This window comes from Onychostruthus taczanowskii, unplaced genomic scaffold, assembly GCF_017590055.1.
Source record: "Onychostruthus taczanowskii isolate IOZ18803 unplaced genomic scaffold, ASM1759005v1 scaffold7, whole genome shotgun sequence".
NCBI lineage: Eukaryota > Metazoa > Chordata > Aves > Passeriformes > Passeridae > Onychostruthus > Onychostruthus taczanowskii.
The window spans coordinates 8,637,775-8,663,591 of NW_024504786.1; the positions used below are offsets into that span (position 1 = coordinate 8,637,775).

At 43.5% G+C, this 25,817-nt stretch overlaps 1 protein-coding gene across 6 annotated transcripts in view; it reads right to left on the reverse strand.

Annotated features, from left to right (window-relative positions):
- RNF220 (ring finger protein 220) overlaps window positions 1–25,817 on the reverse strand; it is a 217,863-nt gene that overhangs the window by 24,176 nt on the left and 167,870 nt on the right. For 4 of the 6 annotated variants that reach the window (XM_041421455.1, XM_041421457.1, XM_041421458.1 and 1 more), the window contains 6 exons: window positions 23,811–23,932; window positions 22,666–22,798; window positions 6,699–6,795; window positions 5,633–5,719; window positions 4,290–4,345; window positions 2,488–2,566 (listed from right to left, as the gene is read on the reverse strand). In XM_041421455.1, the coding sequence (XP_041277389.1) occupies window positions 2,488–2,566; window positions 4,290–4,345; window positions 5,633–5,719; window positions 6,699–6,795; window positions 22,666–22,798; window positions 23,811–23,932 (574 nt within the window). The remainder of the gene's footprint in view (window positions 1–2,487; window positions 2,567–4,289; window positions 4,346–5,632; window positions 5,720–6,698; window positions 6,796–22,665; window positions 22,799–23,810; window positions 23,933–25,817) is intronic. The other 2 variants (XM_041421460.1, XM_041421459.1) reach the window with 1 other exon arrangement.

Genomic DNA, 25,817 nt, shown 5'->3' on the forward strand with positions numbered 1-25,817 from the left:
CTTATTTTTGGAAGAGGGGAGGAAGGAACGTCATTCTTATAAGAGAAGGATCAATAGGCAGATCACTGCTAACTCTATTAGCCCCTGCTCTAAACAGAGAGCACGGCTGACACAGGTGCTAAGCCATGTGCTTCTGGACAATTTAAAAAATGCTAATCAGATGCTACACAAGGTTTAACATGCCAATCAATAATGTTCAGATTTAAAGGCAAAAACTGAAGTTACAAACAATGGAGTAAAGTGATGCTGCCAAAAACTTCTTGTAAGCACCACCCAAAACAAGAAAAATGAAACCAATTTAGCTCCAGATTAAGAAACAGGAACTAGAGATGAATCAATTTAGCCTGTTGGGCTAGGTCGCCATATATCATGGCTCAGCAGTGGAGTGGGAAGCAGCCAGACAGTGAGAAACCCTTCCCCCTCCTTTTCTGTAGGCTTCTAGCTCTGATCCCTGTTATCAATTAATTTAACAGAACCCCTCTACACAGACAAGCATACAAGCATTCAGACTCCTTAAATGGCAGGACAGAAACTATTTATCACACATGAATCTCAAAGGAAAGGAGAGAGAAAAAAAAAAAAAGGTAGCTAGGAATTCTCCACCTGAAACACTGTCTTGTTTTCTGAACCTTGGTGAAATAAACTACCTTAAACAAAAAGGTCCCTCTGCTACTTTCAAAAATTAACATTATTGGAAAGACTGAACAAGACATTTGAGGAATTTCCTGTAATTACTTTTGGGTTTTACTGACTTTTAGCAGAACTGAAGCTTTAGCAGGCAAGGTCATGTGCACAGACCCACAGACACGCTCGCTCTCCGCACGTCACAGCAGCGTTAGCGCCAGAGTTGTTTGGAAAGGATTCTGGGACCCTTCAAAAGGTGCTAGCTAAAGCCTCTTTGATCAGATTATTAAAGCTATGTCAATTTTATCACTTGAGCTCAAGTGTTCTGGAAAATGTCAAATCCTTTCAGCTCCTACAGTTTAAAGATTTTCAATAGGAGTGGATCTGGGAGGATGGAGAGCTGCTGCACTGACAGGCAGGAGGCCCAAAGGGAAGGCAAGCAGCAGCTGAGACAGGCTGACAGATTAGGGCAGAAGGGATGAGTCCTTGCCACCAAGACAGCATGCAATGGTTGGCTCACTCTAAGGACAAAGCTGGTTCTGCATTGACCTGCAGGCTCCCAGACTCAGTGGTCCTTGGACAAAGTCTGCTGACCAAGGATCATTGAATGGCAGACAGCCAACATCCGGGACATGCTAACAAAAAGGGCTTGTAGAAAGGAAAGTGCCAAGACAGCAAAGCAGTGTTAAAGTTCCCAATACAGCAGAGAGTTTCTCCAGTTAACTCTGATTAGGAACATATACTCTGACAGGCTGTCTGAAATGTCAGAGACCCAAAAATGTGTCAGGGACACAACCTCTCATGTCAGGACCAGGGGCAGGAGGAGAACAAACTACATTAGAAAAATGACAACTTTCTGTAAAGTCAGCTTAATGCTACACCACTAGATTTTTCCCCATCCCAATCTATCCATGGATGTCATCCTAAAATGAAATATTTAAAACCCACCATTACATCATTGCTTCCACCTCATTCAAGTTTGGTCTCTCACTTGATCTTGGGGTAATGTTTTCTATCAAGTAATAATCAACTTAAAACACAGTCCCATCCCAGCTAATACAGTCCTCAGCAGCAGAGAACAGCCTGTAGTTTTAGGCTTGGGCCATCAAATCTGTCCAAGCAGTAAGTCACTCCAGCAGCATGTGGAGTAAGGTTTAGAATAGAGGTTGTGACTCAAATGCGCAGGGCAGATAAAACAATTTATTTCCATTTCAGACTAGACTGCAGCACATTCAGCGAGCAGAAAGGGACAGGAAAGGAGATGCCCAGCAGTCTCTCCACTACTGTATATTCAAACAGTATATTCACACAGTGAATATACACTACTGTATATTCAGTGATTCAGAAATTTTCAGAAACTTCTGAACCACAGAAAGGGCTGCAGGTAAAAAGCTCAGAAACGGAGACATTATTTCTGCTAGGAGCCATACAAAGGCTCAATACAGATCTTAAGGAAAAAGAAAACCCCTCAGTGAGACTTCTTCCAAGTAACAGTGCTGCTAGGGGGAGATTCTCTTTTGTTGAGAGATGAAAGATAGCTAAAGCAAGCATGGATCTATCTATTTACATAACTTAAAAGAAGGCAATTTGCAGTGGAAAAGCCCTTTGGAAGTTGTGCCCAATTCCATGTCACTGGGTACCTGCCTCACAGATACCTGGTGAAGAACTCCCCACAAGCTCCCTGTTAACACAGCAGCAGTGAGTGCTCCAAGTTCATGTTTTGTGTTGCAGCACAACTTCCCTTCTCAGTGGTAAAAGCTTCAAATATGCCTACCTTCAGATTACCACTGCTGCTGGGAGCACAAGATGGGACACTATGGTTCTTGAAAACAAAAAAAGGGAAGCTACCCACTTCACACTCACTTTTCAATGTCACTGTTCTTACAGGTCTTCTGCATGGTCTCCTGTTTACTGCTTTCACCATTACTCGTTGAGGGCATTTCTGTTGAGGGAAGAACACAAAAATTAATAAGAAAACATTAAATCACTGCAATGAAATAATTTGAGCAAGTCACGGTTTCATAGGACCCCAATGAGTCACTTTCATGCCAATTCTTGGTGAGATAGAGAAGTGACTGATAGTAAGTGTCCCTGTCTGGCAGGGGGAGCCTCTCTGCACAACGTATTTCTATGATTCACGGCTCAAAATACAACTGCTCTGTCCCCATTTCATAGTGATCTGACCCCCACTGATGTATCCGTTGTTTAAGCCAGGATTTAATTCAGAAGGGTTGATGCAGCTGCCACATGGAAGTGTTCTTCTACAAAGGTGTGTTTGTAGCAAATGCACCCAGCCCAGACCCTGATCTCAGCCTCTCCCATTTGCTGAGACCTCACAGACACAAGCAGAGAAATATATATCAGGTAACCAGAATGACAGAACAGTCTGCTCATCATGGCTGTTCCCAGCACAGGAGAGGGTGTGAGACACCAGGTAAAGATAGATGAGAAGATGAACCAGCCCCAGGGTTGTAGGTTCATCACCATGGATTCAGGTAAAAGGTATGAAGAAAACAGCTCATAGCAAATGTCATCAGGGCTTTCTCCTCATCACCTCCATGGCTGTAGCTACTGAAGCTGATAATACCTACAAGCAAGTGTTTCTACATCACAGAAAAGAAATGTGATTACCTATCCCACAGAAGGAAATGCCTGCGATAGATATCCTATGTTCTCTGTTTAACCATCATGCCCTTAGCAAAACTGGTTCTGCTCCCTTCCCCCACTCCCACTGGCAAGCAGTTATATCTTGTAGGTACTTTCAAGGCTGGGAATCAAATGCCCAAAGCATGACAGGAACAGAGCAGGGAACAAAATCATTGGGACATGTCTCTTCAGGTCGCTGAGCTTCAGTTTCCTTCCTAAGGGAGATGGAGCAGCACTGCCCAGCTCTGGAAATGGATTTGGCATCTACAGCTGGAAAGCGCCAGGTTTTATTATTCTCATATTTCCACTAGGTTGCTGCTTACACTTACAGTGCTGCTGGCATTGAATAAAAACGCCCAGCAGTCAAATGGGTTTAACACTTCCCCCTTCCTTCTCAGTCCGATGAGCTTTAAAGTACTGTATGCAAAGGTACATATTCACATTAACTCCTTTGCTCTGGAGTCTCAACTATAGGTCATGAAACAGGACAGATCCTGGAGTTTCACTCCAAAGGTGAAGGCTTCAGAGGGGCAGGCTTTTCTTGACATACAAAGGCCAGCAAGTACAAGATCTACCCAAAAGACAGAAGTCTTTAGCATATCCTCTCAAAGAAGGGAAGAAAGAGCAGCTGGAAAAACCCCAATAATAAATGCACCTGTGTAGTTTAAACACCCAGCAGGTGAACACCACCATCACATTGTCAGGCTCTGCTGGCTCCCTCTGTAATACAGCAGTTTGCCTTTCAGTGACATGACATCAAGTCAATACAAACCCTATCTCTCATCATCATACCAGTTAAGGTGGCATTTTTGGGAACTTCCCCAGCTGCCATTATTGATAATTAATTGCACTGTAAAGTTTTCAAAAAGACAGTGTGGTTTTATGTGCACATGTATCTGATGATACTCTGCAAGACTATTAGTAACTACCTCTGCTAACTACTGGCAAGCAGAAGACACAGACTATCTAACTGCCCTCCTGTAGTATATAAATGAACAATTTACAATTTCAACACTCACCGTCACTGGCCCATTTAGAAAACTCTGGTGTTATTCGAGTACTTGGTGTGCCACCACTAAAAGAGAAAAGGACAATATGCTAAAGGTTGAATACAAAAAAATTTGCCACTCAGGAAAAGCTATCCCTTCCACCAACCACTCCTCTCTTAATACTTCTATCCATCAGTCTAAGTTTCAAAATGTAAGCAGATGGGCAGCAAAAAACATGCTCATGCTGCAGGTATCAGTGACACTACTGCATTTCTACAGAAACTCAACAGAATTTCAAAGTGCTTTTAAAAGCAACATCACCTCTTGTGTTGTACAGATGGGCAAAAAAGTCCAGGAAATGTGCAAGGAAGAACCTTGTCCAAACAGCAAAACAATGTGCTAGGTGCAAGCCACATGAAGGGACGGGATCTCCTGGCCTCAGGTCCTCAGTTCTCTCACCAAGCACTGTCCGTAGCCACTGATAACCAAGTATCTTTCTGCTACAATATCAGAGCCCTGGCTGTGAAGGAGCTTCAGCATCTTTGCAGCCCTGCTTCTGGACTAGTATGGTTAGCAAAGTATTGACTGGACCAATGGTTCGGATCTAGTGTGGCAAATGCCACTTTTCTATGGAGTGAAACCTAATTTTGAACTAGTGTTTGTGACAGGCTAAGCAGTAAGAAAATTTCATTCCACTGCTCTATCAATCACTTCAACCTTGACCCTACAGGATCACCCAGTGAAAGAGATAGAGGGGTAATTTAAGTCCTGTTTTATGCAGGGCAGGGGGCTTAGAAAGCAATCCTAGCTCCCTGTTAAGACTCATTTTATTTGCCTGGAATGCTTCCCTGAGCTCCCTGAATGCTGGCTGCCTACATTCTCCACATATGTATGTGGGCAGAGCACACATCCTGCCCCAACCCACAGCTGAATACAGAAGGATCAGTTTGCATGCCCCACAACATGTAATCGGATGCAATGAAGTCACAGATGGGATGCCAGACTCCTACTGTGCCAACCAAGATTCCAACAGCACCACACTGTACTGCTAAGAGGCACATTTCATAGTGAAGCAAGATGATGCATAAGGCCTTAGTCCAGCACAGTTTCCTCATCGCCAGAATTCATCCTCTGTCCAGCACTGTGCAGGGCAAAGACGGCACTGGCAGGGCAGTGGGGTGGCTCAGAGAAGGTGAGTGTACAGGGAGGCTTTACTGAGGCTGCACAGGAAGAAACAGAGACCCACCTGCTGGATTATGCTTCTTTGTAAGTCTCTTGTTGCAACCCTTGCACTCAAGTGAACAGGGTATTTTCCACAAACTGAGACTTTCCAAAAGTAATGACTTCATAATTTAGAAAGGCAAGATACTTACTTTAAAACAGCACCTCGAAGCGCTTCTCTTTCTTTGGCTTCACCTGGCTCTTCTCCAGTGCAAGGGATAATGTCTGCCTCTGTGTACCTGAGCACAAAGGGTTAAGGAACATACAGCCCTGCTGCAGACAGTGGAAAGGCTTTTGAGATGGTTAGGACACTGTCTGGGATATAAAACAAATTCATTCCAACTGGGAACATCTTAGGGGCCTGCTTTTAAATTCTGGATTAAAATTTTGTTTTAGTTGGAGAGAAACAGAAATCTTTTGATAGTAACATGATTCCACAGCTTCTTGGAAAGGGAAAACTAGTTCCTGAACTCATGCAAACTTAACCTGCAGAATTTCACAAATTCTGTTTGAAGTACAGAGTTCTTTTACCAGTGGAGGGCTGGAGCTTCAATCCTACAGGCTGGTACAGATTTCAATAGAACCTAATTCTGTAGCAGTACATTGCCCCTCATCACAGCTAAGGCAGTGTCTGTCTAATGCCCTTGCAGGAATTCTTCCTTGATGCCTCTTACAACTGCTCTGGGGCAGAAGTCTGGTCACAGCTCTCCCAGAGCTGTGCCAAAAGAGCCTGCCCCCAGGTGGAGGAGTTCCCAAAATCTGCCTTTAATGATAGTTCTGCCCAGGAACTGTCTAATGAAAGGGGAAAAAAAATCAAATCTTGCAGAGTGGAAGGTGAATAGTGCTTACTGCACAAACTCCTTCAAAACAAAAGGGTGTCTTGTGGAAAATAAACTCAATTCCTACCCATGAAGCAGGAAAAGCTATCCATATAGAACAAACCTGGATGGAGCCAACAGATTGTTTATGAAACAGAATAGAGAAACTCTAATTGATCCCTTGCAATGTCTCCTATAGACTTCAACCAGGTCTGAAGTAATGCTGTATCAACAGCAGGGTCCCAAAGGGAGTAATGGGGAACCCCTCCTAGTTCAAATAACATGGTAACTGGAAAAGGCCGTGTCGTTTCCAGTAGGGCTGGACAAAGATCATCCACCATTTCCTAGGGCAGATGCACCCCTGGGCTCCCTCTTGGTAAGAGCCTTTCAAAAACGATACTGTGGTTTCCCGTATTCGAGTGTGTCGTCTCCATCCACATCCAGGTCAGCGTCACTGTCCGGATTCTCCTTCCCGCTGCACATGATAAACCCAGAACCTGAGAGGAAATAAAACACACGGATGAGCATTTGAATTGGGAATGAAGTGTACAAGATCTCCCAAGAAAGGTGCTACAGCACCAGTTTGCTGGCTGTCCTTTACTCTTAACAGCCTCATAAAAGGTGCCCTCTTCAAAGACAGCACAAGAACACTCAAAAAAATGCTCAAACTTCTTAGATTTTATGCTCTAAATGCCCCCAACATTGAAAATGGAACATTCTCAACTTTTAGCTCTCCACATGAATTATTTTAGAATTGGAGTCACTGTAAGGGTCTCTCTCAAAGGCAGAAAAAGCAATGAAGCGGAATAGGAAAGACTTATTTTTCACAGAAGTAGTTAATGCAAAATCCACACTACTAGCAGGTAAGAGAAGGAGACCACAAGGATGTTCTGAATTACTTCTTAATTCAGATGCAGAGGGCAGGCAGAGGCTAAAATACAATTAGAAGCAGCTTTTCAATTTTAAAACACATTTAGTCATGGCTTAGATTTTTAAAATGTAAAACATTTAAGAACCGCAAACCTGCTTCTACAGAAGGGAAAAAAAAATCAGACTTCTGTCATTAACAGCTCCTCACAAGCACTTACATGAGCAAACTGCAATGCAACTCATCAAGAGTTCTGCTCTTCCAGCACAGCGGTGTCAGGCACACATGCAGTCCCAATTCCAGCAGGAAGTAACCACTTACAGTTCCACCTGAGGCTGACAGTGCATCAATTCCCACTTTCTAACAATTTCTGTATTTACTTTGGTCCCAAGAATTCTGTAAACTGTATCCAGCCTTCTTTTATTTGAATCTGCACAAATGCCTAGAAAGATGAATCTTCACATGGTATTTTCTGCCTAGGGTTTATTAATAGAAGGGAAACTACAGAAGGCATATTCACTCTTTATGAGAGCTAACATTGAATATGCTCTCTCCTGTAAGACTGGATATTAAGCAAAGACCTCCTGAACTCTAGGGTGCTGGCTGCAAGGTCCCCATTTGAGCTCAATTTTGCAGCAGATCTAAGCTGTTTGGGTACATTAGCTGTGCAGATAGAAATGTACTCACTGCAGCTGTCTCCAGCATGTTCCTTCACTTAACACCCCTGTCCAGACAGCAGAGCTGAACACCTGGCTCAGACAGAGGTACCTGAAGGAGCCTGAAGGACCTGGCACATCCTGAGGCTGGTGACCCAAGTCTGTGGCAGACCAGGGAACACATCCCAGCTGCAAAGACTGAAAGGCTAAGGTAGATATTGCCTTGGCCTTGCACCAATGCCCCAAAACGGCTACGGTCCTGTACTGCAGTTATGGTTCTATAATAATTTTAGCCTGTATTCTGCATTTAGAAGCACTGAATATTATATGCATGTCTGAAGAATGAGGACATTCCAAAGCTTTAGGACAGCCTTTTCAGGCCTTCAGATGTGCGAGTCTGTTCATCCCACTGGGTTCTCACCAGCACACTTACCATAAGCCCAGAAGAGTGAGCTGTATTTCTAATGGTCTGTATCTGTGCAGACAACAGGGCAAAGCAAAGGTCTCATTTCCAATGATATAGACACAGCTCTTTACTGTTGCTCTCTAGGAATGGATACTCTCACTGATTCATTAAGACCCCAATAAAATTTGTTTATATGGATTTGGTATTTCTCTTCCCTGAATATCAAGAAGGTCCTTAACGAGTGACAACTGCAGCATGACAATGATTTTAAGACTAACCTTTCCATAGAAGCATAAACTACCTTTTACTTCAAAGTTATTGCCAGGCTTAATTTTTAGCAGAGGTCACACAACTAGCACCAACCATGCAGCACCTATGTCTGTGCCAGGTACTGTGGGAGCCATGCTTGTAGGTCAGCCCCGTGGTGTCACTGGGGCAGCCCTTTTCCAGCAGACCCCTTTCAGAGTGTTTCACACACCAGCCAACACGTGCCACAAGCTGCCTCCTTCTGCTGCAATGGCTCATCTAGTAAATCTTGACTCATTCAGTTCATCACAATGTTTGGGAGAAGATTTAGAGGGTAAGAGAGACCTGTCAAAGAAGCTGGATAGTCTTTCAAAGCTGCTTTAAAAGTCAAGAGTGGGCGATGGGGTGGTAATTTATAGGCATGGCATTTAACCTGCAGTAACACCATCCCCTGCACCTGGCATTACTTTAGCCCATCACTTCTCAAAGGCCATAAACTTTGGACACACAGGTCTTCATTTTTCTTGTAGCTGTGGGAGACACAAATCATGCAAAGCTGAAGCTGTGACTTGGCCAGTCCCAGGGGGTGATCTGAACATTAGCCAGGCAATGAATACTCGGAGCAAGCACCTTGGTGGGGGGGAAGGTGGCCAAATGAGTGAACATAAGTGGCACCACCCCCCTTGTTACTGTCTCTGCAAGGATGCCAAGCACACAGCAGACATGCACCTTTCCATCAATTTTGTTTCCAAGTGACTCAAGCCAAATGGTGGTTTATGGCTAGAGCTTAAGATGAGAAGATCTGCTTACTACAATACAGTTTACAAATATAAAGGCACCTTGTCTTCAGAATCCTTGTGTCCTTGCTCTCAAGACCTTTGTATTTAAGAAAATCCCTCTTAAGTCTGGAAGGAAAATATTCCAGAGCTTTGGCTGAATCTAGCTCTATTGCCTAGCTGCACTGCCAGCTGACTACTATACCTCCTAAACAGGGAGTGTACAAGGGGAGAGTTTGGATAATATGTGTTACGATGGCAAGTGCACATGGGGATGATGTGAGAGAGCCTTTCAGTCAGAGAGTGCACTGCAGAGAAGTTCACAGGTTAAAATGAGGGACAGGGGAAAGGTAAATTTTCTTTTCTGATCAAACAAGAACTCCCAGACCAACGCCTAAAGGAAGGTGCAATCAGGTGATCCAACTCTCAGTTTTTCACTTAATATGGAATTTTTTTTATGTGACCAAGTGCAGTCCATTGCAACATGGTAAAAACCAGTGATTTAGAAACTGTATTCTGAACAAAGTAACCTCCATGAATCCAAAAAATATTCTGAATATAAGTTGTCCTATCAGTTTTAAGACTACAGAAGCTGCTTTAAATAAAAAGGAAAAACATAAAATCCATAAATCCCAGTACTGCTCCTGCACATCTCATAAAAAATGGGATGCAAACCTTGGCCCAGCATCACCTGGGGAATGGATGGCTTGCAACCAGCATCCTATAATACATTTTCATTCTGCAGCAGGGGTGAATTTTGAGGTCTGCTCCAGTGGGATCGGGTTTGGTGCCACAATTTCAACCTGACCCTCCTTGTCTAACTTCCTGGGGTTGCTTCCATGCACAAAGCCAGTGAAAACACCCACGCAGCTGTTCAAATATTTGACGTCTGAACTGCTTGACATTATTCATTCATCTCAGGCTCATTCAAACCAGATTTCTGGACAAGTGCTGTTATAAATGGATTAAGAAGACCACTAAATGCAAGGAAGGCCAAAAAGGATCACACCTGCTTCTCACTAACTCAGCCCAAATGTAAAGAGGGCTCACAACTTCCAGCTCCTGCTGGTGGTGTACACTGCTATCCAGGAGAAAGGAAAACGTGAAATGGAGTGCAGAGGACAAGAGCTTCCAGAAGTCCCAGTACCAAGTCCACTTGGGTGATTTGCAATTCAATAGTGTGCTCTGAGAACAGGGAAGGGTTCCCCCAGCAAGGCTCTGCTTCTGAAGGTCACAATAATTCACAGCCATCAGCAACACTGTCTAGAGTAGAGACCTCTAAAGCCACTGTGTTATCCAGAGGTCAATGCTTGGGACCAGAAGTTTATTCCCACATGTTAACAAAGTGAAATCCCACAACTGAATGTTAACTTGTGAGTTTGACCTAGGAATTCATAAGAGATGTGATCTGTTATTCACAGAAGCAACTCTGACTCTTAGGAGTCACCCAAGGCCTGAGGAATGTAATTCCACATGTGAATTTGAAAATGCTGCTTTTAGATGAAAAAAGAATAAACCCAGTGCAGACTCTCTTATACCTTCCATGTCCCTTGTTGAAAATTTTTTGCTCTTGCTGTGCATTTGGTAGGAGACAACCCCTTGTCATATGCTGCCAGCCCCAATACAATTAGCCTCCCGATGCTAAAGCAGCACAATTCTCTGACAGTCTTAATCCCAGCTGCCTCCTTAAGGACCAGACAAACAGGAGTGAAAAGGCAGGTCAGACGCCGGGGCCATTAAGCAGAGAAAAAACAAAGTTACAGCTCTGTCTCCAACCCCCATTGCTCCTGTAGCCAGGTGCTCTGATATGCAATTCCAGCACTGGTATTGAGTGGCACCTCTATAAACCCTGTGACAGTTTGGGAGACAAACTCGCCCATCAATCAGAATGTACCTATCAACATCACTTACCTAGCACTGTGTACACAGCTTTCTTGCTGGGGCTGGCCTCAGAGCAGTCTGCCTGAGCACCAATTCTTGTTACTTTCTGAAAAATTTAGGTACTCTACACAAGCAACAGTGTTTCTGAAATACTGACTCAGAGGTCAGACAAGCAGGAAAAATTCGCATGCCTCGTAACTGCTGCCAACTTCAAGCACTGGCAGGCTACAGGAATCAGCTGAGCTCCAAGGTAAAAACACTTCCCATTCTTCCCATGTACCTATTAATAATGTCTGTAGATAAATCTCACCAGAAATCCTTTCCTTCCCCTTCTTAGAGGATGCAAATAAAATAAAAGCACTTTTCTTTCACTTAAGTTGTCCCCTATGCCTAAGCATCCTCTCTGACCTCTGCACTGCTTCTCAAATCTCACTTCCTTTATGCAGTCCTCCTGATGAGTGGTCACCTGATCAACTCTCCAGTGAATGGTGGCCCAGGTTAAGATCAAGAGTTATTAACATGATATATAAGCAGATTCACATAACAGATAAAAGGACTTCACATTCAAGTACCTCCTTTTCTCCATGACACTCAGTAGCAGATGGTCCAAGTGACAACATATGCTGCTTCAGGTGCTGACAGCACTGCTCCTGCACAGGCACGAGCTCACATGGGACTGGCAGTCTTAGGGGCAGAATGGGAACACAACCAAACCACTGCAGACCCAAATGATCCCAGCCTAATTTCATGAGCACAGGTAGGAAAACACAGACCTACTGTGCCCTGCTCCTCAACTCCTATCTAGGCAGATCAGTTTTGGTAACCAGCTGTTCTGTATATATTTAATTATGTATTTTATTATCACTCCAAAGAAAGCCAAGGAAGAAAACTGTCAGTGTTATTATTTGCACCACCACTAGATACTGCTCATGCAGAGGATCAAACTCATCTGGATGACTAACATTTCTCCAGTTTGGCCCCAAGGAACAGGACTGTGTGTGTATGAGAGAAAAATCTATACTGGAAATATTCTAGAAATTCCAAATTTTGTGTAAATTCCATAAATGGGCCTAAATTCAAATCCATCTTAGAAGCATAGAGCTCTACTGGGGCCTATTTTGGCTGGGAAGAGGCATTCATTCTGTTTGCAGGTAGTACACATGTGCTCAGGAAAGAAGAAAAGCCTCCCATAAATCTCCAGAATTGCAGCCTTTGCTAATTACACTCCTTGCAGTGACCCCCTTCTGTACAACCTCCCTTTCCAGCACGTTCACTCTATTTTCTTATCGAAATGGCACTCGCTGGCTTCTTGGAGAGTAAAAACAATGGGGGCAATAAAAGTAGTTTATGCGGACTCATGGCCAGGCCTCACATACTTCCAAGAATGGCTCTAAACTGGGTTTATTTCATCATCTGCTGAAGTATCCCAAACTAGTACTAAGAGGACAACGTGGCACGGATGCCGTTTTGTTGTAAGAGACATCTGGGTAGACAGAGAAAGCCACTAAAAATTTTTGAAAATGAGAGGAAAACAAAGATGAGGCCATGTTGAACACAGGTCTTCCTACAGATCCATAATGCCTCCTTAGCCCTATTTTTCAACAGTGACATTGTTCCCTTACTTTTTCCTAGCACCAACAGGGATAGAATAGTTCTGGTTCCCAGCCTGTTGCAGAAAAAAAAAAAAAAAAAAAAAAGACATTTAGAAGCCAAGAAAAGCTGCTTACAAAACAAGAGTTTTATTTCTCTGGAGCCAGATCCATTTAAAGCTAAATGGTGATTTACCTGGAAAACTGACACCCAACTGTGTTGTTACAGCACACACCTGAAACAGCAGATGCATCCATCTGATGCTGTCTATTAGCTCACACAGGGGCAAAATGGGCTGTCAGAGACCTGACTGCTTACCAGTGTGGATGCTTACAGGGATCTTTGCTAACAGATCACAGAAACAGCTGTCTTTAAGGAAAGGGGCCATATAGTTTTATGACCATTACCATAATTTTGCAGCCGCATGCTGAACAAAGGGCAGGCAAGCACTGCTGTACAGGGTAAGAGCCAGCTGCTGCAAGGCTCAGGAAGAGGCTTCCCCACCCCTTGCAGCATTGAGGAGTATTCCAGAGAGGTCTTTTGTGCCTTCTGTAACCCATCAGGTACAGACTATGGCTGCAGAGGGGAAAACACACTCGGACCGGACCAAAGATCTGATCTGGTTTGACAATTCATGGCTGCCTCCTAGAGCCTCGTGCTGATGTGATAGAGGAAGGTGAGAACAGCCTCATGTCTATCTCAAAGGCTGCTCTTCAAAACCCGGAGCTGAAGTACAAAAGCAGCAGCAACAGCCATGCTCTTTGCAGCTACAGCTCGTTTTCCACACTTAGGGAAAGGTGGATCTGAAAGGTTTTGTTCCCCTGGGGAGAGGGTGGAAACAAACAAAAAAGGAAGAGGGAGAATTAAAGTAATCTTGAATCACTAAGCAGATTCACATCACTGGATCAATAAGCACCACTGACAGGGATCACAGGAATGTCGCAACTTTGCCAATAATAAAGCAGCACAGCAGAGCTCGGAGGATGACTTTTCTAAGGCAGCAGAGCATGAAGCTGCAAGGCTGGTGAACAGCTGAATGTGACACCCTGGCTTACAGCGGGCTGCTGCCAGTGGCGGGGCTCAATGCAGTTTGCTTTAAATAATGATGAGCACAGAGATTGTATTCATGGGGGAAAGGCAACCAAGGACTGGAAAAACCAAGGGCTAAATTTCATAGGCCAAACACATGTGCTTTTCCTCCCAAACTAATTCTTTTCTAGGCTGGAAAGAAGAAAGAAAAATCAGTGCTAATTTAATCAATTGATCAGTCTATTGATTGCAAAACTGGAGCTGCTAGTTAGCCATGTGCTGTAATGCCCTCAACTCTGAAACCACAAAACACACCATTGATTTCTTCACTTCCAGCTCCAAAACAAGAAATAAAACCAGGCTTTCACGGAAAAACAACTTCCTCGTCCAGGGAAAAGATGCAAGCAAAGAAGAGAGGCCAGGAAACAGGGACAGCCGCATCTTGTGAGGTTCAAACTGAAATTAGTTACAGATGCAGTCACAGTGTCTTGTGTAAACTCTATCGATTGGGTGGCTGACAGTCTTGGGAGCCTCCATAGTAGGACAATCAATCCGGCTGCAGTGTCACCTGCCACTTTGCTGAACAGTTGACAATGCAATTATCCAGTGTGGAGGCAGGGAGTTGGCGTGTGTCAAACGCAGTTAGCCACTTTCCGGGCACTACTCGATAACGCGTTTCACCGCCGCGCGTAGGAGACGACACACGGAGACAGGAGCTGTTCAGAGCCATTGAGACCTGTGCTCCCTTTTTCCTTTAGGAACATCTCACTGCCCCTGACTTAACAACTGTATTCTAAAATGCTATTAAAATCATGTCAATCAACTATTGTGTGCTTAAAGCTCAAGTTTGACCCGAGTGTCCAAGAAGTAGGTTGCAGCTCTAGCAAAACTGCAGACCCTTGAGGGAAAAAAATTAAAAATTTATCAGATTACTATCTTAAAGCCTGGGATTTTCAAAACCACAGCTAACAGATCAGTAGAAAACTGGATTACAGAGCAACTAATGTCTGAGATCAACAAAACCTGAAGTTTAAAGGAACTGTTGACTGAAACCCAGTCTACTTTAAAAAATGAGTAGTTTCAGGTGCTCTACCTGCTCCTTTACTCCTCCTGCTAATTTTCATGGTGTTACAACTGCATTTTCTGTTTTCTTTTCTTCTCCCTTCCTTCCTCTAGGAAGGAGTTGACAGGGGTCCCTTTTCATCCCCCAACCCCAATATGTAATACTGTAATGTAAATATTGGGCATGTAATACTTTTACAGTATTACATCCCCGATATGTAATACTGTAAAAGGGAAAGAATTCCACTTCTTTCTGCAGAAAATCTTTTCCTGGTTAGAGTGGCTGTCGGTGTTACATAAACCAATCACCAACCACCAAGGTTTACTTGACTGTGCTCCTTTCAGCTAATGCATTCTAGCAGTTGGAACATGAAAATTAGATTCTTTACATTTTTGTATGCATTCAAGTTAGCAAAAATCTGCAATCAGCAATGAGAAATTTTAATGGCTATCCTCACAATTTTCTTTTTTTCCAATTAAAATTATTGGAAAATAATTTTACTTTGCTAAGTCCTATTGATTACTTTGTGCTCCAAAACGAACAAAATGGTATTCCTTGAAGAATTATGTGAACTTCAAACGCACATGACATTGGGCATCAGTTACATGGCAGGTCATGATGCCTTTTGTATGCAAGGTAAAATGTTTTTTTCCTCTTAAATCACATAATACTCTAATCTGTTTTTTTGGCTCACTAGAGCAAACTTATGATATTAATATACAGGAAAATACTTAAAGAGATATTTATTAACCACAGAATCCTTCAAATTCTATATGCAGACACAAACTACAGGGAAAGAATCAGGTGCAGCCCATGCCATTATGTATCTAACACTATGCAAACAGACTTTGTTAGCCTTTTTAGGTCAAGCATTACCTTATGGGCAACTACCTGCCCTCAAAGAAGAGAGGTGCCAACGTTAAGAAGTGGTTGGGCTACTCCATCAGACCGGTCCAAATTATTGTGCTTCTGCAATGGAGGGATTACCAGGATTGCCACTTTTACACAAGGGCTGAGGTAAGGGATGTAAGTGCTCTGGGGCTCAGCAGCCCTCTATAAGGGGCATAAGGCACAGACAAAGACTTGAGAAACATGGAATTTATACATCTTGCCCACTTGGAAGCTTACAGCAGGTAAAGTGACCAGCAGAAGGTAGCAACCCAAACATAGGAAGGCTAAAATTCAAGGGCTGAGAGGCTGAGAAAGATGCTTAGATGTACAGACACATTCACCTTAGAGAGAGATGCTGACACTGGAAACGTGGCAGAGAAATGCATGGAATTGAGGTCTTGCTAAATGGGAAGAAGATTAAGCATTTCATTTCAGCAAAGATTCTCTGTACTCTTAACACAGACTGCTCTTGCACCCAAGCTGAAGTTTGCTTTAGCTTCCTAGGGTAAAAGGAATAAATTCTGGCTCATCTACACAGCAGCAACGACGATTCTAGTTACCAGACCACTCTTCTAAAAGGCCTAAATATGCCAGAGACATCTTCCATTTCCCACAGAGTCTCTGAAGAGAAGTCACACATTAACTGTTCAGCTCAAATGCTTTTGCTGCATTTGAATAGATCAGTTTATACCCTCTTACCAGTATAACCTTAAATGCAGCCTGAATCTCCTGACATGGAAAAAAGGGAAGTCTCCTTGCCTCTTGAAGCTTCCCTGTATGCCTCATTATATTTTATCTGAAAAAGAGGGCACAGCTGGCTACTAGGTGAGATTCTAGAGCAAGACTTTAAAGGTTTGTTGCCAGCTCTGCTAGTATCTTTTTAACACTAGAGAAGATGCTTCTCCATGCTTCAGTTTCCACATACTTGTCAAACACTGATTTTAAGAGTTTTGTTGTAGAGGTCCGTTTTCATGAAATTGCACAGAGAAGCACAAAAGAATTTTCCCTCTCTATTTGGAGCTTTCTGCCAGGCAGTCACCAGACCCAAGAAGTCACTGTAATCACAAAAACCTGTTGTTGAGGTAGGAGACCTAAAAAGTATCTATTTAGATTCTGAGGCCAGGACCTCACACATGAAAGAATGATTCTAATGCTGCATGGAGTTTGAAGGAGAACAAACCAGAGGAGCATACAGCTACTGCCCCAGTGCTCTTTCTGGGACAACTAACCCACAGTGGACAAAGGCTGCCCTACAACACTTGCTGCTAGAACTGAAGCATATCTTGATTCTGTGTCGATAGAAAGCTGACAGTGGGAGGGCTTCAGCCATTTGCTAGAAACTTTTAATCATTTTAATACAGTCCTACTTTCCAGGCAGCTGCCCTAATTGTACACGACATGAGATCCAATGCAAATGGACCCCCAAGGATAACTGTAGTTTGTTACAGCTTATAAAGGCTTTACCAAGTCCCTCTATGCATACACTTAGTTGTGCTGTTCTTTTCCCTTGGTAAGACTTTAGCAAATAGAACCAAGCCCTTTGCTAGCTTGGGAGAAGGGCTGGACAGAGAAATAAAAAGAAATACCAGAAAAATAAAGAGAAACTTCAGAGTTAAGTAATCCCTGTGTGTTTCTCCTTCTTCAAGAGTATCACAATCTATCAGACAGATCCTTGTCATGTTGATCTTTGTTAGAAAGTATCCTACCCTGAAAATGCCCTGCTTGCCATTTTAACATTTTTAAAGTCTTTCTCTCTTCTGTGTTATTTTTGATGCAACTGATCTGCTGAAGCGAAAGAAACTGAGAAGAGCAGTGGTGACTAGATTGCTACTGCACCTAGAGGAAGGCTTTTTGGTGGGGGAGCTGGAGGGGAGAAGAGGAGGACGGGGCGGGTGGAGAGAACTTAGCTACAATTCTTCAATTCTTTCATATCTAAAGAGGACAGCAATCTCTGTTCTATCAGACCGCACGGTTCGTGCTTTAAATGGTACTTGCTGCCAGCTTGCTTTCCCTGTCTCTCTCCCTTTGAAGCAGACTGGACAGCTTCCTCAAGCTGGCGTTATCACTCCCTCTAACCACTCTTGGCAGGCAATCTAATTCCCCCTGAAAAGGTCACCGCCATTTTAACTGCCTTTCAATCACATTAAGCACGCTGCCGCTCGTGCTCAGAGCGCTGCGCCCGCAGCTCTCCTGACTGAGGTGCGATCGATAAACTGACATCCCGCCCAACACCCAGCTCCCCGTCCGCCCCAGCCCTGCTCTCCTCCATCCCCTCTCCTGGGCAAGCTGCCTCCCGGAACGGACGGGAAGGGACCGAGTGACAAAATCCTCTCCTCAAATCTGAGGCAGCAGAAGGGAACCGCTAACCTGGCATTTACTAATCTTTGTCCCATCTGTTAAGAAACAGAAGGGTGCAAGCATCCCTCACCCCCCCGCCTTCCCTAGACCTACAGAGGCAGCAACTTCACAGGACAGTTTGCTTAGGCACCAGTCCAGACACCTTTGAAGCTGTGTTACAAAGAACAAGCCTCCCTCAAGCTTCCCTCAATGCAATCATTACCGTTATCTCTCCCCCCGAGCTGCTTTTTTTTTTTGCAGTTACGAGTTATGTGTTCCACCCATCGATCCCTGTGTAAGACACTGTTTTAAGTCCTCTTGCCTTTTGACTGTGCTAAGCCGTTTAAGAGATGACAGCAGCTTCTATCAGTGTGAAGCTGATGTGATTCTTTTCAGATAAAGCACTTTTTTTCCACTTCCCCCCCCCCCTTCCCTTCTTTCAAGTAAGAAACATACACACAAAAAGAGACACTGAATCTTTCAAAGGAAAAAAAAAACCTTTTGAACTTCCCTCAGGAATTCTTTAAAGGGATAACCTTACAGTGTAAACACTGAGGGTAACGTGCATCCATTCTGGACTGGAATAGAGGAATTGCTACAAATATGTTGAGCATTAAAAAAACCCCAACAAACCCCACATCAGAGACCAAGCTACTTGACGCTTTCACTTGCAAAGCCTTGTTGGCATCCTAAACACAGAAACTCATTAAAGGTGGCATGAAATAATTCCGTGCAACAAAGAGCTTCAGAGGGAGATGATTCAGAGACATGGGGAGAGATAGTTACTGAATGTTCAGGTATTTCAAGAGAAATTTTAGTCTTGTGACACTGTACAGAGGCAGGGGAATATCTGATTATTTTATCTGTACGGTTTTACACTTTGAAGTACACGCTTGATTTAAATGGAGTTTGGTATTTCATGCTGGTATTATTCTGCACCAACCCCCAAAGAGAACCACAAACTCTCTTACAAACCCCTGCTTCAAGCAGGACCTCTGCTGAAACAAAGTGGCTCTAAACCCAGTATAACTGCCAATAATCTTAATTTACACCTTGCATCTTTCCAGTTTTGTAAAGCAAATTGAATGATAGCAAATTGTAAGAAGCCAGGAGGACAGCTGGAAGTACTAAATGTTTCCTGACTGAAATCCTCCACCAAACACAAGGGCCTCAGAGACAACACACTGATCCCTACACTTCTCAGGTCATATTCCTACTTGCTGCCACAGCCTGTTCTTTCCACCTGCTGCCTCAGGTATGCCAAGCTGCGCCGGCCAAGTAGGTGTGCTTTGGCTCTGCTGCACTAGACCTGACTGGGGGCTTGCAGCTGTAGCACCAACAGAGAAGACAATTTCCAGCTTCTAAGACAGCTCCTCAGGTCAGAAGAGCAAGTTTTTCCTGCAAGTGCTTTGGAAGCAGGAAAGTGTCATCCAAGGAACTTTACAAGTGAGAGTTTCAGCTTGTGGTTACTTCTATGTTTTAGACCATCTTCCAGAAAATCTAAACAGCGCTGTTAATTTCCCTGACGTTTCTGTTTTCAGGAAGAAAAACCTAAGGTCTCTCAACCTTACTCCAACTGAGAATCTGTCAGGATTTTCTATATAATTGGCAAAGAATTTTCCTCATGTGGAGAGTGATATGAACCTTGTCCCATAACCAAAAATGACAAAAAAAAAGCGCCAGGATCAGTGTTAAGTTCGAGACACTGCTGTAATGCTGCCCAATGGACTTAAGTGCAACACGCACTGGACACAGTGTCCTGCTCCCCCTTCACCCAGCTGTGACATCTCCTCAGAGCAACACACCATTAAAATCGAAATTAATGAGACACATGGCCATCTATTTTCCCCTCTGGTTTTATGTATTTCCCCATGTCATCTCTTTAGACATTGGTGACATCCCTGTAGCCTGGTAAAGGCTGTCTGGCATTACAAAAGACATTTGATTTCCACATCACTGCTACTTCTCAGCAAAGGGAAGAGAGCCAAATGCAAAGCCTCAGGTGACAGGGGTTAACGAGGGCCTTGCCAACTCCAGACAAAGCAGTTTTAAGCATTAGAAAGCATCTACAAAACGTTGTGCTGTGCTTCAGGGCTGTAAATTAAGAATTCTGTCTGGCAAGAGCCAACACTGGCAGCAAAAGAAGAAAGACAGTCACCTTAAGGTTACCTGAGAGTGCACATAGCAGTCCTGAGTGATGGAGGCCCATGAATGCAGCAGTCAGAGACAATAGGAGAGCCACAAAAGAGAGCATGAAAAAGTGTAACTTCATTAAAAATAAATGCAATCAGCCTGCTGTAGGACATCACTCCAGATTTGCATTGGCTTTCCAAATTTTACAACTTCTTGCACAGAGTAGGTAGGCACACTGTTCATATTGTCTGATTATCCCAAAATACTAGGTAGAAAGCTGTTAGGAAAAAAAAATTCCCATGCTTAGGGAAGAGGACACTTCTCTAGGGAAGCATGGCAGCTGTTGAATCTAGCTGCCAGCAGAGGTGTGCTCCAGAGGAGGCAGGCCAGGTGCTAGAGACCTGCCAGCTGCAGGCATCAGGAGTCCCTTCTTCAGCTGTGGTTTTGCCACAAACTGCTGCACAGGGAGAATGTTTCTCACCACAAATGATACAGGGAGCTTCCTGCGCTTGTGAGCTGATCTACAGATACCTTTCATCCAGCACCACCAAGGGAAGAAGTCTAACCCAAAAAAGCCTTGTCAGCAGGGTCATTATGGAGGATTTTAGAACTGCACGTATTTGGCTTTCCTCCTGGACTTCCAATCTTTTCCCAGATCTGTCCATGTAATTCCTGAAGGTGTGACAAAGGTCTCCAAAAGGAAAGAAGAGATAGACCCCATAATTCCTGATGGAAGCAATGCCATCTCTAAGTATGAATGAACTGCACAAGTATCTGTTCATGTGTGTGTATCCACCTGGCAGAGGTTACAGCACTGACTGATGTTAAAACCTGTCTAACCTCTGGTGGAGGAAAGCAGGTGATCGACACGGTAACAAGTAACACATTTGAGAATTCCTTAAAATAATGAAGAAAATGTAACAAAGAGCAAGGATTTTAAATTTACCCAGCCTAACTACATCAATTACACACATATTGTCCACCTGAAGCCTCATTTGAAAGGTTCTCCATATGACCAAGAATGTGAAAGATTCAGATCACACATCAGTGAGTTAACTCAAAAGCAACTGGGAACATTCACCAGGCGAAGACAGCACCATATCTGCACCAAAAGAAGTGGAAAAGCATGCTCTCCTCAAATGCAGGTGTTTGGTGGGGATGAAGGAAGAAACCACTCATACAGAAAAAGTGGGAAGAAATGAACTTAGCTTTTTCTAACCAGGACTAGCAGTGATGATAACAACAGAAGCACACAGACATCCCATGCTTCCCTTCTACAGACTGCAGTGTCTATGCTACATGAATATAGTCTAAGATCCTGCATGGTCTCATCAGGCCTCTACACGGAATCATGCACAGACACAACTCTCCATGCAGTCACAAAAAGAGTTAGGCTACTGACACAGCATGTAATAGCGTGAGCTTCACTGGGGGTCCTTTAAAGTCCAAAGAAGCTGGTCCTTATCATCTGCTCTGCTATAACCCAGATACAATTTAATTTCAGAGGAAAGCAAGAGCAGATCAGGAGTGACTGGTTTTCGCTGAGCACACGGCTGGCTTTTAAGTCCAACTCCCTCATGCAGTAGCCTTTCCCCTTGAGATATTTTAAATTAAAATCCAAGCTGATATAGGAAGAGATCACATCCCATCCTCTTTATTGAACGAAGGGAGCCAGCACTCCTCCTCTCATTAAGCATGCGCTACGTGGATTGCTTGTGAGAAACTCTCGTGAGTGCCTGAGGTTCATGCCAATGAACAGTTTAGTAAATCCTCCTCTTTGAGGCCAAAGGGCTGAATGTAAGAAAGGGGCCAGGTTTCTAGCTAAAATTACATTCACCAATAAAGCTCACAAGAGGTCAAATTTTGCCATAACTCACTCTCTCCTTGGTAACTGATTTCCCCGTCACTGGGGAAGGAGCAAAAGAAGGAGGAAAAATAAAATGTGTTTGTCTGAGAGCCCTAAGGGCTTGCAGTGCTGGAGGTGCAGAGCAGGTTCCTGGATTCTCATTTATCAACCTTAAAAGGGATGGAGTGATAAATGCACAACTGGCCCTTTAATATTTTATGCAGGTGCTAAAGCGACTTAGCTGTCACCTCCAATACATCACCAGAGGCTGATACACCAGCTTTCGTCACTCCAGGCTGGGAATTTTTACAATTTCATTTCTATTTCCCTCTCTTCACATATTTCCATGTATTTCTTACTACGTGTGAGATATAAAATGTTATTTTCCCCACATAATCTACCCATTCCCTCTTCAGCCACATTCCTTGAGAAAGAAATAACCCCACGCTATGTTAAAGATTTGCACAAATTTTGACTCTCATCGTTCAAGAGGGACAAAAAATTGAAATCACATTACATTCTGGCAAAGGCTGATGATTCTGCCTTTTGTGGAAGGGAAATCCCCATGTCCCTCCCTTTAAAGACAGGTAATGATCAACTTCCAGAGCAGAACGATTCACAAGTGCCCCCAAAACACTGGCGCACCTCGAAATCCTCCCTCCAGGAGAGTAGTGGCCCGTATCCTCTTCTGCCCGCACCACTCGTACTCTTCAAAGCGGTTGCCATTCTCGTTCTCGATGTCCACAGAGTCATCCTCAGTCATGCACGAACCTTCTCTCTGCATGGGGTAAAGCAGAGAGAGGGGCAGAGTGTTGAGGTGCACGAAATGGCTCTTTGGGGTTCATAACTCATGGTGGGATGGGGAAGAAAAGCTGGGCTGTTCCCAGGACAGCTTAGAGCATACAGCAGCCTCTATTCCCATCCCTGTTCCTACTAACCTAAACTAGAAGTAAATAGGTACTAGAAGAACTTGACAACCTAAGATTAAAACAAGTTGCAAGTTTCGTAATTTTTACTCTAGGAAATATAAGGTCTGGTCCCTACAACAATGCTGGTGTTCATTTCAACATGCATTTCCCTGCCTTGCATGCAAAATTCCTCTGTCATGGAACATGATACCACAGATTCCTTTGACCACAAGCAGAAGCGCTGTCCTGTAACATAGTTTTGGGGCACACTGATCAAAATACACCTCTCTTTATACTACGCACCTCTTGAGGTAACAAGTCCTCTATTGAAGGTTTCTCCTGAGAAACACAAACAAAAAGCCCTATGACAAAACTCTCTCCCTCCCCTGGGGCTTGTTTCTCTTTCCTTGCTGTCTCAGGGATGAGCAGCAAGAGAATGGTTCTGCTTAAATGCACTTTCCCGGAGTAAGATGATCATGCAACCTTTAAAAGTCCAGTCTGCTACAAAAGAACCCAACAAACAATAATTCTAATGTTGTCAAAAGCACAGATCAAAACGAACTGTTCTTCCTGAGCTACACAGGATGCCTGAAATCCTACAAAAGGTTCATAAACTTCAATAGCTCCACCTTTAAAATCTACAAATTAGACTTCTGTAACAGCAGAACAGTGCAAGAAGTAAAAGTTACTAATGCAACAGAACAGAAAAATCCAGAAGAATCCATCTTCCCAGACAAAGAAGTGACTACAGATCTTAGGGAGACAGTTAGCATTGCCTGCAAGCTCAGCAACGTTAGTTTTTGCCCCACATTAGGTCAACTACAGACAGAGCTGGGAGTAGGGAGAAGGGAATGGCAGCTGGTGATCCTGTTGCGCCTCTACCTTTGCAAGGCATTGTTCCACATGCCTACTCATCTCCTCCTCGGATCCTGACAGAGGCCGGCTGCAGAGGGGACATACCTGCCCTTCGTCTTGCTTCCTCCGTTTCATTTTTCCAATCCGAGCTGCATGGAGAAACCAGGGAAAGAAAACAAACAAAAAAGAAAGACATGTCAAGTTTGTAGGTCCTCTCTTTATTTGCTCAGCTCCAAATAATAAGCCCTTGGCAAAAATGTTAAGATTTCACACCAGAAAATCCCAGTCACTCCCAGTTCTGACCGCTATGTACAGAGTACAGAGACTGTTACTTGTGACTTTTCAGAGGAAATTTGTAACCTGTAGCTGAGCACTCTGATTCCACAGAGGCAGCTATTCACAATTTAAAAAGTAGGAGAAGGGTATCTGCTACATATCCCCATGGTAAGTTATTAGAATGGTTAAAATCTTTCCCTCGGAAACCTGAAATTGCTTTCAAAGTTGAGTGATCAAGCCACTGAAGCCTGTTTTGGATTTTGCCTTCTAAATCTGAGGCCCTTCCACTAACATGTCTACTCCCCCTACAAGAACTTCCTTAGATTGTGGAAGGATGATGTAGCACCTGATAGCCTTGGACAAGGTATTTAACAATCACTTCCAGGACCACAAAGCCTCCTGTACACCCTGAAAAATTCCTTCTCAGACCACCACAAACAAATCAGAGAACCATCTTGGTAGCACGCAATATTTATGGAAAGGAAAGAGATTTGCTATGAAAAACACAGGACCTATGCTAGATAGCTTCTGCCTTTCTATTGTTTTTATTTCATGAAAACTAGGGGCTATACTGCCTTCTTGAGAGCATGCTCTGGGAAACAAACATGTTAGGAATCATGATGATTAGAAAAAGCAGCCAAGGTAGCCTGTTGCTTAATCCAATAGCTGGTTAATTTGAGCCATCGTTTAATGTGATCAAAACATCTGGAACCAAATCATTTGCATTAAAAAGAACTTCTGTCTTTTATTATGATGGCTTTAGGCAGGTATTACTGAATAACTCAATCACTGGCTGCAGGAAAGTCACTGTTTAATTAATAAGGAAGGTCAAAATTCTGAATGAGAGACAAGAAAAAGCCCAAGGAAAGCCCATGTGATAATGAGAGATGACACCACCAAAAAGCTGCACTAGCCAGAAATCGTTACTGACATTGTGAGCACTGCAGCATGCTCTGGAAGCCTTCATGCCTGAACACTGTGGGATCAACGGCTCCCTGCAGCCAACGAGCCACAGAAAGCTTCTGGAATGCCAGGATGAGAAGAAGCAGTGTACAGGCAAGTTTCTGTTGATTGTTTTCACAAGTGCATCAGTTTAGAGCACAAACATTAAGTGAATTACAAAGTTTCAGCTTAACACATCAGCACAGACCAGAAAGGCCTCCTTCAAGACTTTCTTGTTGGTTTCCCTGGACTCAGGACTCTCTGGGTCAGGATATATTTTCCCACAATCTGGCACTAGGAGTATTCATCATCCCCTGTACTGTCTCATGCTCCAGCACTATGAAAGCTTCAAATTATTCCATGGGCATTGTTTTTCCTCATTGAAATACGTATGTGTGAAAACTCCCTGAAAAATACATCTCTACTCCTCACATGCTGGAAAGGATTCTCTAAATGTGACATTCCTAGAGTAAGAGACAGCAACTTGAGACCAAAACAAGAGTGTTTTTGATATCTGGCACTTCGAACAACATGGACTCTCAAAACACACAGCTTTCATCATTTGTCTAAATTTTATTTGCTGAAGCTCCACAACCCTCTCTTGTGCTGGGTATACCACACTGACAGTTCCACAACCCTCTAATTTAGGCAGAGTTAAGCCACACTCTTTCTGGCTTGTACTTTAGTGCCCAAGAGATTTCTGAAGTTCTGGTTTAGTGCATACCTATATCCTTCAGCATGGCTCTTTCATGTAAGTTTAGGATGCTCTTTCCTTGCCTCACCAGCTCTGTAGAGCTAGCAAAAAATATGGAAGGA